This window comes from Typopeltis vanoorti, chromosome 10, assembly GCF_054136105.1.
Source record: "Typopeltis vanoorti isolate ZY-2024b chromosome 10, IOZ_Tvanoo_1.0, whole genome shotgun sequence".
Classification (NCBI taxonomy): Eukaryota; Metazoa; Arthropoda; class Arachnida; order Uropygi; family Thelyphonidae; genus Typopeltis; species Typopeltis vanoorti.
In genome coordinates this window covers 28533109-28546948 of record NC_143558.1, presented here as the reverse complement: position 1 = coordinate 28546948, position 13840 = coordinate 28533109, and the positions used below count along the sequence as shown (strand labels likewise).

At 35.5% G+C, this 13840-nt stretch overlaps 1 protein-coding gene across 1 annotated transcript in view; it reads right to left on the bottom strand.

Moving 5' to 3' along the window:
- Aos1 (SUMO1 activating enzyme subunit 1) overlaps positions 1 to 13840 on the bottom strand; it is an 81011-nt gene that overhangs the window by 23407 nt on the left and 43764 nt on the right. Inside the window, exon 6 of the mRNA XM_090399376.1 lies at positions 1543 to 1645. Within this exon, the coding sequence (XP_090255502.1) occupies positions 1543 to 1645 (103 nt within the window). The remainder of the gene's footprint in view (positions 1 to 1542; positions 1646 to 13840) is intronic.

Sequence of the window (13840 nt, the reverse complement as noted above, 5' to 3'; positions counted from 1 at the left end):
AAAGATAAATGTAAAAAGGTGTATAGAAATAAGTGTCAAAACTTCATAAAAACAAAGATAAGAAAACCAGGTGTTAAAAGCTTATATACACTATCTAAAATGAACTAATATATATATCCTAATAAAATGAACTAATATATATACACCACATGTACATAATATATATATAACACAATATTAATGGTCTATTAAAATTTAAATCTGACTGAGCATATAGGACTCAGACAGATTATGAATATAGTTAAAATAGTGACTGTGCTCATTAATGAAATGAGTGCAGTCTGGTATCACATAACATGAATGATGGTTAGTCTGGTACCACAGAACACACACACACACACACAGGTATGTATCATCCCTCAATAGGAAGGAGTGTGTAAGATGATTATGATCTGAGCAAGAAAATCTTCCTCTTTACAGTAGTGTTAAAGACTAGACTACCACAATCTAATTTCAAGTTTCATAAGATAGAGCGTATTATTGGTCTCTCTATTCCATGATGAATACATCTGAAAAAAAGTTTTGTCTGATGATCTGCCAGTAATTGGTATATGGGACAAGCAGATGGTGGAAGCTTGAGAAACCAGCTAACTTAGCTACAATATCTGCAGCTTCATTTCCCTTAATTCCAGTGTGGCTTGGAAACCAACAGAAGTGCACATCCAAGTGTAGCATCTATAACTGAGAAAGGAACATGCTGGATATGAGAGAATCCTGATGTTTCTGCAGCTCTAGACTTCTTATTGCCTCTGGTAGCATTGCAATCTTATGAGATATATAGTTTAAGACAAGTTCTATAGCATACAGCTCAGCAGTAATGTTGTTACATTCTAGTGGGATCTAAGCTGATATCATGCTGTCTGGGAAGAAGCAGAAGATCACACTAGAGCCTTGTATTTTGAACCATCTGGATAGACAGGCACAGAATCAGAGTATTCTTGAAAGAGCTGCTATAGGCAATAGGAAAGAGGGCAGAATGTTTTGGTAGCATGCAAAAAGAAAAGCTGCAAGGTGATATATATGTAGGCCATGGCAGACATATATTTGATGCCATTTGTGCAATATTGTCTATCCTAATATCTAGAATTTCTAAGAGTGCTTTTATTTGCAAAACAAAGACATTCTGATGCATGTTTGTACAGATTCTTTCACTGTGGGCAAGAAGTAGTTGGCCACATGGAATGGCCTGGCAGTGATTTTATTTTGGTAACACATATTAGAGATAGCTGTTTATGTCAAAGCAGAAAGGGTGGTGAGTTGCTATCAATGGAAGTAATATTAAACACCTGCTGGGGAGGTACATTAAATTCTACAGTGTTTCTTTTGCTTGCTACCAAGGAATTTATGCTTGTTCCTTGCCTCCTATATGCACTGAAGGTTATCCATGTTTGTACTTCCACTATGAAGGGCTGTATCTCAGAAATTTCAGGTTTCCAAATCTATGTTTATTGGGACCTTTTCATTAGTTTTGAAGTATAGAATACATCTTTAAGTTTATGACAGCAGTGTGGAATCATCCTGTATAAATGTACACACACCTACCATGAAGAAGCAAAAACACTGGTGATGTCCTTTTATCTAAGCCTGTTCCTGATTTTCCAGATTTCACATCCAATGCCTTTCCTAAAGGAACAAAATCATGAGTCTAGAAGGAAAGAAAAAGAAATAAATAAGAAAATCAATGTGTCCTATTTCAAAAAACATGAATATTTAAATTATAATATTAATAACTACCATACTGAAAATTTTGTGAAGTGTTTTCTTTTTACACTTAGTTCATCATCATCATCATCAAATTCCTGCCATGTACCTTCAAGGGGTGTACAGGATATGATAGTACTACATGAAACTACATGAAATAAAAAAATAAATAAAAAAATGATGGTACGACATGACAAATTTACACTTAGCTAGATAGTCCCAAATAGTTAGTTATGTGAGTTTTCTTCTAAGATTATACTAAAGCCATCTTACAAACACAAAAAGCAAAAAAAAAAAAAAATAATAATAATAATAATTCAGACTTCAACTAATAGAGAACAGATTAAAGCATTCTTGGTTGATGATGTGAAATGGCAACAACAACAACATAAAAAGAGGTTGTTATACCATCAAATGTTCGCATTATATTATTACTATTACACAGGCTTCTCTATGTGGAGTCTGAAAACCCATTGCAGAAGGCCCACACAACAATCTATTCCTAAAATGACTATTATATTTTTTCTAAACTCACTCACAGAGCACTAAGGACTGACAGTGACAACCCATTGTACTCATTTGACACTCTCAAAGCAAAAATTCTACTCCTCATGCCTTTGCTAACCACAAATGTACATTTTAAGGGAGTGATCCCATTTTCTCCCTTCTTGTCATGTAAAAATGAGAAGGGAAAAAATTCTTGTCATGTAAAAATGAGAAGGGAAAAAATTCTTGTCATGTAAAAATGTCACAAATAACCTTTAATCTGTCTTTAACAGAAGCAGTCTGCAGACCTGTCACCATATTGGTCATCTGCCTCTGGATCCTTTCACTACTTCCTCATCCCCGAGAAACCTAGGCAATGAAATCTGTATACAGTATTCCAGATGTGGTTGTAACAAAGCCTTATAAGATAATACCTTCTTAATAATAATGTTCATAATTTGTTCAACAACAATGTGATCATATGCCATTTTGCCCATTTTTGTGACTGCTCTCTAACTTCAACTTCCTGTTGCCCCCCCCCCCCCCCGCCACTCCCAAAAAAGATTTAGTCTCAGCAATTTCCTGCAGTGCAGTTCAGTTCCATCAACGTAGTACACAGTTTGTGATACAGTGGTATCTCACTAATCCGAACCCTCCAGTAATCCGAACTGCAGTTTGAATGAAAAAAAAGTTTTATTTATTACATATTATTATTTTGTGTACTATTATTTTTATTTAATATTTATTATTTTAACTATTATTATTACAGTACAATATTTTTTTCATACTATCGATTGTACAGTTATACTGTAGGTCTATTTTGATTTATCGTGTGTTCACATTTGCTTTTTTATACTGTACAGTACGTACTGTATTGTCGGCATTAATCACCGCTGTCTTTAATGAACTGATTAGTCACCACTATTGCACAATGTTTGTGTATCTTTACGTTCGTTCAACAACAACGACGACTTAGCCTAAAGCCTGGTTATATATAACGCTCAGTTTATCTTTGGTTATTTAAATGAAATGTTGTCTGAATTACATTTATTGTTTTATTTTTATCAGACGCTAAAATTCTAAATATGACACTACAGAATGAATTAAAAGACGATGATGACAATATAGAACTCGAAGAAAAAAAAGTAAAATACGAAGATGTAGGTGACAGTTTTAATATGTGTATAGAATGGGCTAAGAAGAATGATATGCCATTCCACAAAATTTTATTGCTTTCGAAAAAAGTTTAGCTTCCAAGATGCAAAAGGAAATCAATGGCTTTTTTTTACAAAGAAATAAAAAAACTTTTTTTTGTGTTATTTTGTGAAACGTTTTTTGTACACAATATAAAAGAGATATTTTGTACACAAATTAAGTTATTACTATTATTATTACTATTATTACGGGCAACTCCAGGGAGTCATTGGACTCATCGAGGGAGGCCCCAAATCATATTCATCACAACTATTTGACATTCATACAGTATCTATCATGCCTCGCCTTAAACTCATTCACTGTCACAGCATCCACCACAGACTCAGGGAGCGCATTCCACTCATTCACTACTCTAAAAGTAAAGAACCCAGCTCTAACACCTTTACTAACCACACTTTTGCCCAGTTTCCATGGATGTCCCCTAGTCCTCCCACAACCAGCCCTGTTCTCAAAAATATCTTCTGAATTAATTTTATAGAAACCCTTCAGTAATTTGAATGTCTCAATCATATCTCCCCTCCTCCGCCTATCAACCAATTTTTGCAACCCACAAATCCTCAACCTGTTCTCATACGGTTCATTCCACAGACCTGCTATCATCTTGGTCACTCGCCTCTGGATCCTCTCCACCTCCTCCCCATCAAGAAGAAACCTAGGTGACCAAATCTGAGCACAGTAGTCTAGATGGGGTCTTATCAAGGCTCGATACAGAGGAACAATAACCTGCTTGTCTCTGCTTGTCATCGTATTCTTCAGCAACCAAGTGATTTGATGAGCTGTTTTGGTCACTTTTGCAATGTGTCCCCTAAATTTCAATTCCTTATCTACCAACACTCCTAAATCTCGTGCCTCATCAATTTCCTGGAGCACGGTTCCACCAATGCAGTAAACTGCCGCCAATCTTTTCACCCCAAAATGCATAACCTTACATTTTGCCACATTAAACTGACATTCATTCTCCTTAGCCCAGACCTCCAATCTATCCAAATCATCCTGCAAAATTTTGACGTCATCTGCATTGACTATTGCCCTACCCAACTTCGCATCATCCGCAAACAAATGAACTGTTCCTCTCAGATCATTTCCTATATCATTTATGAACAAATTAAACAGCAGTGGTCCAAGAACAGATCCTTGTGGCACACCACTAGTCACAGGCCGTCTTGTGGACTCTACTCCCGAGTAAACCACTCTCTGATATCTCTCCGTCAACCACCCTCCTATCCATCTCACCAACCCTATGTCCATTCCCATATGCTGCAATTTACTGATTAGAATTCCATGTGGAATCCTGTACTGAACTATGCAATTTTATTAAATCAGAATCCACAACAATACAGGTACACATACAAACTAAATTTTTTACTAAAATAAACTTGTGTACTGTATTATTTTTTAAGTTTTAAGTTACAGTACAGAAGCATTTTTTTTCTATCAGTTAATTCATTTATTTACAGAATGAAATTGATGTACCATTAGAATCTGATTATTTTTGTCTTAAATGCTAGTTACTGTTGCCTCTCGGGGGGGAATTTCGCTAATCCAAACTTTCCGTTAATCCGAATGAGCACAGTTTTTATTATTCGGATTAGCAAGATACCACTGTATTTTCGACCCAAAGTGTAAGGAACATTATCTTACACATTAATGTGACCACCATTATTCTTTGTCCACACTATCTGTCTATTAAAATCATCTTGTGGAATCTCTAATTTTAATTAACTATTGCCCTACCCAATTTACTTTACAAGCAAACAACTGGCTATTACCCCTCAATATCATTTCTTATATCATTTATGTACAAAGTAAATAGAAGCTTCACTGGCTTGCCTTCTCCTGGATTCTACAATTCCATAAACTACACTTTGATTCTGATCATTATCCATGTCAACAGCTTCATATCCAGTCTCATCTGCTCCAATTTATGTAACAGAGTTCCATGCAGCAACCTACCAAATATCTGTGCAAAAGACCAGCAGCATCATTGTGAAACTATTTTCTCTATCCATCTCAGTTATCACTTTAAAAGTTTTTTCACTTCGTTATACTATAAATTAAAGATGCCAAGAAATTATATTCTTGGTTTCATCCTTGATCCAGGTGTAAGCAAACAAAGTTTGCATGTGAAGTAACTTCATGACTGGGATACTCGTATATAAAAGCTAATGACTTCACATCAATTGCCTTAGTATCCCATAATGCAAAGCACATATCCTTATGGACATGTATAATACTATGCATTATGGGAAGGGCCACTACCCAGACCAGTTTTGACCTTTATTGAGGTCTCATCAGTGGGAGCAGACCCAGAGTTGATACCACGGTTAAAATAATGCAGAGGTCATATTTCCATATACATGTAGTCAAAAGGCATCACTCTTTATTACCAAAATACTCTGGATTAGAGATACTGTATTTCGCTGAAAATAAGACCAGGTCTTATATTAATTTTTGCTCCAAATTAGGGATTTGGAATAAGACATCCCCTGAAAATAAGCATTAGGGCTTATTTTCTGGGGATGTCTTATTTTTTCATGTACAACAATCTACATTTATTCAAATATAGTCATGTCATATTCTTCTGGAACATTGTCATAACTCTCTAAACCCCGAATTCCAACCTGAATTTCTTGCGACTCCATTTCTTGTAGAACCATTGGCCCCAATCTCTCATGTCCAGCAATAGAGCTCTCCTTAAATGAGCACTTCTTGTCCATGTAGCCTGCCCGTAGTGCATTGGTAACACAGCTGTCAGTGATTTTATCGCATGAATTCTTCTCCCAAGTCACGACCTCTCGCAGACTAGGCTTCACAAAGTTTCTACGCTGATTTTTCTCCATTCTATTTTCAATGTAGTCTGATTTCCATGCACAAATGGTCCTTGAATGGCTTGTTTATTGCAATATCAAGAGTCTGGAGATAGGCAGTCATTCCTGCAGGAATCATTATTTGATCTATTCTTCTCTCTGCAAGGAAGTTCTTCATGTCTTTAGCACGGTGAGTGCTGGCTGAATCCCAGACTAGCAGACCTCTTTGGCCACCTCGCAAAACAAGTGGCAATATTAAATCGACCCACTTCCTTATAACTGCTTGTGTGCACCAGTTTTTTTCGGTTTCAAGAACATAAATGCCTGAAACATGCTCAATCTTATCTTTCTTGCCCTTAGTGATGATTAGAAGTGGGGCTTTCTTTCCACCCAGATGAATTGCCAAAATACAGGTTAACACGTGCACTTTCGTAACCAGTGCAGGAAATGTAGATTGACAAGGCACCCCTCTGATTAATTGTCGTTTGAGATCCTTGGCCCATAAACAATGCAGTTTCATCCATAGCAATCATGTTGGAGAGTTGGTATTTAGAAAAGTCGATGCCATCAACAAAGGACTCGAATGCAAGTGCACGTTTAATAACTTTAGTATCTTCCAGCTTTAGTATCTTGCACACTGTTGTCGATCTTCTTCGAGACAGTTTATATCGCTGAAGGAAGCCATCCAGCCAGTGTTGTGAAGCTTTGAATTCTTCTGGGAGATATTTCTAACTGATATTTAAGCATATGATATTTAGGCAAATGCTTAAATATCAGCCCTGCGCACAACCAAAGCCTTCGCTCTCCTGTCAGCAATCTATTCACAGATGATGTCTTCCAGCTCAGGAAATAATGGTTGCCGACCAGATCCACACTTGTGCTTCTTAGCGTTTCCCTCGTCCACCTGTTGACTGAGGTTATCGTACTCTGCTCGCCATTTTCGGACCATTCGGAGATCCAACTTCTTCTCTTTGCAGAAAGCCATAAGATTCTTGCCCAAGGAGTCCTCCATGATTCCTTTCTTGTACTCAACGGAATAGGCCTTTCTTTTTGCACTCATCTTGTCTGGGGGTCAAAATATTATTCCCTTTAAATTTACCATTAAATCAAGTGTTAATTGAAGACTTATGAGACAGGAGTGGCAACAAAAATGTTGACAGTTAAGAACGATGGTCCACACAAAAGCGATGAAAAATTGCAGGCACCAAAATTCAGAAAACGTTTCTTTATTTCGCACGAATGCATTAAATACGTCCGTTACAACACATGACGCATGATTTATGAAGATTCATATTAGACACAACCATGTCCGTTTGTTATCAAGTGCACACATTATTCATGCATTGTGTCTATACTCCGATTGGTCATTTGGCAATAAGTCTCGAGTTCATCTGTTTACATAGGCATTTACCTCTCGTCCAAAGGTGCCTGCTTGGGTATTTACAAATACTTAATTAGAATTTATATTATCATTTATTTTAAGTATTAATGTCAATAATATTATTTATTTATATTTAATTATATATTAATATTATTATTTTATAATACAATACGTCCGTCATGTGTTGCAATGGATGTACTAAATGCATCCGTCTGGCTGACGATCTTAACTGGGACTTATTTTTGGGGTAGGGCTTATATTACGAGCATCCTGAAAAATCATGCTAGGGCTTATTTTCTGGTTAGGTCTTATTTTCGGGGAAATACGGTAGATGTTGAAAGTTTTTTCACTTGGTTAAGGCAATTGATGTGAAGTCATTAGCCTCTATATGCAAGTAGCCCATTTGTGAAATTACTTCACATGCAAATTTTGTTTGCTTATATTTGGATCAAAGATGAAACCAAGAATATAATTTCTTGGCATCTTTAATTTATAGTATAACCAAGTGAAAAAACTTTCAACATCTATCTCTAATCCAGAGTATTTTAATGATAAGAAGTGATGCATTTTGAATACTTGTATATGGAAATATAAATGACTAATAAAATGAGAGAAATCTCATCTTGTCTGGAGATCTAGATACTATTAATGATAATGGGAAAGCAAAATGAAATTTTTCTTACAAGAAAGAAGACAGGATGTATTTTGTAGCACTGAAGTTGATAAGGCTGTCCATAATAGAATAGAAAAGATCATTGTTTATAGTTCTAGTTATGGAGGGACTTGAAGATTGGAACATTTGAAAGCAGTAAGGCCTTTCATCTGTCACAAATGGAGAAGTGGAATGGATTGTGATGTCATTAGCAAAATTATGGTTATGATCAGAGGTTAGTGACAGAGGATAATTTATTTCCATAAGGAAGAGAAAATACAGGTGAAATTATGGAGCTTTGGAGGTACTTCAACACTGGTGGAGAAATAGGAAAAAGAAACTGGCAATCCAATTGCAAAAGGCAGACCAAAAGATAGTAGCTACATGTAAGATCCAGTCAAACATCCTAGAAATTTATCTAGAGCAGCTTTCAAGTTGTCCTTGTATCCCATTATGCAAAGCAAACTTTATTCTTGGGTGTGTATAATGCAATCCATTAGTCAGTTTATTGACTCGCTGACTTCCAGGGAGTCAAGCAATACATCCCCACACCAAACTGCCATACTTTTCTTAAACTTGTTCACACAAGATGCAGTTATGACTTCAACAGGCAAACTGTTCTGCTCACTGGTTCTGTGAGAGAAAAATTTAGCTCTCACCACTTTCTTCACCACACATAAACTTTCACAGATGTCCTCTCCTCCACCTTCTATATAATGAAAAATTTTAATAAACTGATGTGAGAGTCACTATCCAGACTAGTTTTAACCTTTAATGAGATGGACAAAATCTGCCATCACGGTTCCAAAAACTCATTGTAGTATTTGAATTACTCCAGGACACAGGACTGCTATAGTTCTACTGACATAACACAAACCTTAATTTTCTTCAATAGTAAGTAGGAAGCGAGCAACCTCTATTGCTCTCTTCTGTGCTTAGTTGTGGAGATGCTCGGAGCTAAGTCAATGGCCAGTTATATTTCAAATCCAAGAAGAAAATGGTGTATCACTATATTATTACATATTCTGTATTAGGAAAACTTTAAATGTTTTTACACTGGGAACTAAATTATATGCTTGTCCTACAGTACATTAATATCATGGATTGGACTAGGTTTTTAATTATTGTTTATACTTTTTTATATATATATAATCAGGAAACACTGCTCTAGAGACTAAAGACAAAAGTTTTCAAGCCACTTCAAGCCTTCAATAAGTGGAGCATTGGTCTCATACCAGTCAATGAAATCCATTTATTCATTTTCCATCTAAAGAGATTCAAAAACATCTGTCCAGCAGAGTTTGAATCTACATGTAATCTGTGGATCAGAGAGAAGATATGATAATTAGATCAGCCATTACTCAGACCTAAATTTCTTACTACAGTAATCTGCCATTTATCTATCGTTCAATTAACTGACCTTTTATGTCAACTGACTTCTGGTAGAGCATGTAATTTTACTTCAATTATCCAACCCTTCAATTATCAGAACACCAAGTTCTGAAAATTGAAGGGTCAGATAAACGGTAGACCCTTAGATAAATGGTAGACACAAACATGCCATGAGCTATCAAACATCACTTGTGTCATTTTGTTAGGTTTCCCTTACAAACTTATATATCTCCTTTCTTCCATCTATTACTAAATGAGCCATATAATGTCACTTGTGTTCAATTTGTAAGATATGGACTTGTAGATTTCTATTTCCTCTCTTCCATCCATTACTCAAACTCAGTCTGATCTCATATGTACAACAAAGGGCAGGTGTCATTTTGGATATCCTCTTTTGGATCTTTTCAATTGTCTCCTTGTCTCCTCTGAACCAAGGTGACTACATTTGAGCACAGCCAGTACAGTAGATAGACGTGCACTATAATGAAATGACTGCTATAACAAACTACAAAATCAATACTACTACAAACAGTAAGACTGAAAACCATTACTATAATGAAATGAACTTAATAGTAAATGATGTAACAATCAGTAGACAAAAAAATTGTGGGAACAAAAGATTATCAGGAACCATACATAAAGCATACAAAATGACAACATGCAAAAGTACAAATGGAAATAATTCTAGGAGAGATAAGAAACTAGAAGAGCATGAAATTATGAAAATTCAGAAGTAACATTTAAAGTTCGAAAAGTTACATTAGCTTAAGAACAGAACATTATTTTTTACCTGAAACAGCATAATGAACTACTATAAATATGTGCAGACTGTAAAAGTTTAAGTTTTTAAATTAAAATCACAAATATAGGTCAAAAACAGAAATTTAGAATTTTTCACCATAAAGTCTTTCAAACATAAAATGAGATGCTACCTAAAAACAAACTTTTACTTAAATTTCAAATTAAAGAAATACTGTATGTTGTGCAGTATTTCTTTAATTTACAGTTCTAAGAGAATAATATCGATTTACTCTGTCCAATCAGGAAGCTGATATTCACACTTTTTATCACTTCTGTTGACTAAGTTGACTGATTACTAATAGGTTTTAGGTTATTTTTAATTTTAATGATAGAGACCACATATATTTAGTTCATTATGAAGATTTCAAATAAGTGACATTAAATTTAACAGAGAACTTATGAGAATATAACCTTTGGTATCTTTTTTAATATTTGGCTAGAAAATATGGATCAATAATATAATCCATTTTAATATCTTAATTATACCAAAATGAACACTTTTGGCTCTATATTTTAGTAATAAGTGACATTAATTTAAGCTAAAGTAACATTTTAAAGTTTAAACATTGATTATGTCTTTTCCTTTGTACAATTTCATATTCTTATTGTTCATTCCTTTGTCTCCCATTATTGTTTGTGCTTTTTTCATGTTGTCAATTTGTGTGCTTTATTGTATGGATGCTGTCAACCCTTCGTGTGCCATCATCAATGTACAATTTTCTTGCTCTGGGTGATTTTTTCTTTCTATTTCTCAAATATTTCCCAATTGCCTTTGTGCTGCTTCCAGTGATTTCTTTCAATTCTCAAAATTTCTTTTGTCCAATTTCTAGAAACTCGTTCTATTTCCACTAATTTCCTCTCTCTCTCTTTTTTGCAATTTCCTTTGTGTTATTTCCTATGATTTCTTTGGCTCTATTTCTGGCAATTTCCTTTGTTCTCTTTACTGCAATTTCTTTTGTTTCATGGATTAGTTATTAGTATTTTACCCCGAATATTTGCTATAGTGAACTTTGCATTATAGCAAACCATGTCTCTGTCCAAAGGGATTGGCTAATAACAATTACCTACAGCATGTGGTCTTATCAAAGTTTTGTACAGGGGAGGTACTTGTAGGAATAAGGAAAGAAGGTATAGTTTCTGGGAAAATTCCCATGCTACTCCTCTTAAACACTATTATTATAATTATCTGTTCCGATGATGGTCAGTCAACCGAAACGGTCCACACCCCGTTAACGCTCTCCCCTGCCCCAGTTTCCCCATAAGTAAACCCTTCCCCTTCTCTCCCCCCCCCAATATGCACCCCTAAACACAATAGTATACAGGGTGTTTGGGATAAATTTGACATATTTATAATTAATTATATTTTTCCGTAAGTTACATGTATTAACACACACTTCTCTTCATTTAAAAGGTTGGACCCTTCTTCATTCATATACAAGATGTCAGAAAGGATGGATAGCTGGAACCCACCTGAATCATGGAAGAGAATAACTTGTATCATGATGATTCGTGCCGGCCATCAAAATAAGGATATTTCGACTGCTGCCCAATGCTCCCTGAATACAGTAAAAACAATCAGGCATGAACTAGAGACTTGCAATGGTGACTACGAGGATGTAGCAAGAAGAAAGATCCCTAGCAGACGATCTGATTGCGTTCGTACAGCAGAATTCCTCGCAAATCTGCAGGAACAGGTGTTGAAGATCCCTGGCATTGGAATTCGGGCTTTGTCACGTGAAATGAATGTTGCAGCCTCTACTATGAAGCTTGCACTCAATGAAGACCTCCGCTACTACTCATACAAGCGCCGCAAAGGTCAGCTGCTTACAGAAAAGTCAAAAATGGTTGTCTGAAAATTTCTACGACTTCACCAGTCCAAATGTTTGGCCTCCAAACTCCCCAGACCTTAACCCCATGGATTATTTTGTATGGGGCGCAGTTGAAAAAGACACCAATCGCACTTCCAGTAATACAAAAGCCCAGTTAATGGATAAAATTAAAACAGTTTTTGCGGCCCTTCCCAGGGAGACTGTAGCATCAGCTTGTTCGAGGTTCCGAAGCAGGATTGAAGCTGTGATCGATGCTAATGGTGGTTATTTTGAGTAAATCTTGTTGATAGTATTGTAATTAACTCTGCCTGTAATGTTTTTTGTCAATTCATTAAATTTAATAGATACAAAGAAGATTTTCTTTTTCCTTACGAAACTGTCAAATTTATCCCGAACACCCTGTATATATATATATTATTAACACAAAACCCGGGTTTCCAAATTTATTTTTCCCGCATCAACCCCCCCCCCCCCCCCCCCCCCCCCGTTATAGACAACCTTCAGCAGGATCATGAAATTGGAAGACATCCTAGTATTCAAACAAGGTATGTACAAAAATTTTCCACCTCTTTTATTCTGCTATAATTGCCTTCTATACTAACCCATAATGCCCTAAAATATATATATCCTTTTTGAGTAATAATAGCCAATGTATTTAAACTAAGGGACACTCCTAAACAAAAACAGGCTATAATAGCCATAATTATAATAATAAGGAAAGAATACTTTCCTTATCCTACAAGTTCTCTTCATCATTCACCATGTCTAATATGGTGAATTAACTATCTTAGCAATGTGACTAAACTTTAACTTTTTATCTAACATCATCTCAGGTTTTTAGCTTTATTAATCACCTGTAGCAAATTACTATTAATATAATACTCTACCTGAAATGCCCTTGGTTCAAAATGCATAATATTGCACTTATTGTTAAACCGACATTTATTCATTCATTGTCATTTGCCTATAAAACCAGTTTGTTCAGATCAGACTGCAAGGATTTTTTTTATCAGAAATTATGTCTCTTCACCCTTCCTAACTTGGCACATCACAAATATGTTACAAGAAGTTTTACTGCTGGGTTATAAAGTATATTATGTTTGACAAGAAATCATATTCTTGTTTTAATCCTTTACCAATGTGTGAGTAAACAAAGTTTGCACATGAAGTATCTTCATGGACCAGTTTCGACCTTCATGGAGATTTCATCAGTGAAAGCCAGACCCAGAAGGATACCATGGTTAATCAATGCAGAATTCATATTTCTATATACAAGTGGCAAAATGGTTATCACCATGTTATTAAAAACTCTGGATCAGAGATTGTAGAAAGCTTCACCTGGGTCATAAAGTATATTATACTTGACAAGAAATTATAGTGATCAATTTCCTGATATGTACTCCCAAGGAGTGTTCAGGTTACTATGACAGCACCACATGATCCTTTAAATAAGCAATTTAACCTTGCTATCTTCCTAGATCTCTGGCTGCCACTTATGAGAACTCAGTAAAGATTGAAACCAAACCAGGTAGTGATCCTTCCTATAATGTGTTTGCATTATGGGATACTGAGATAA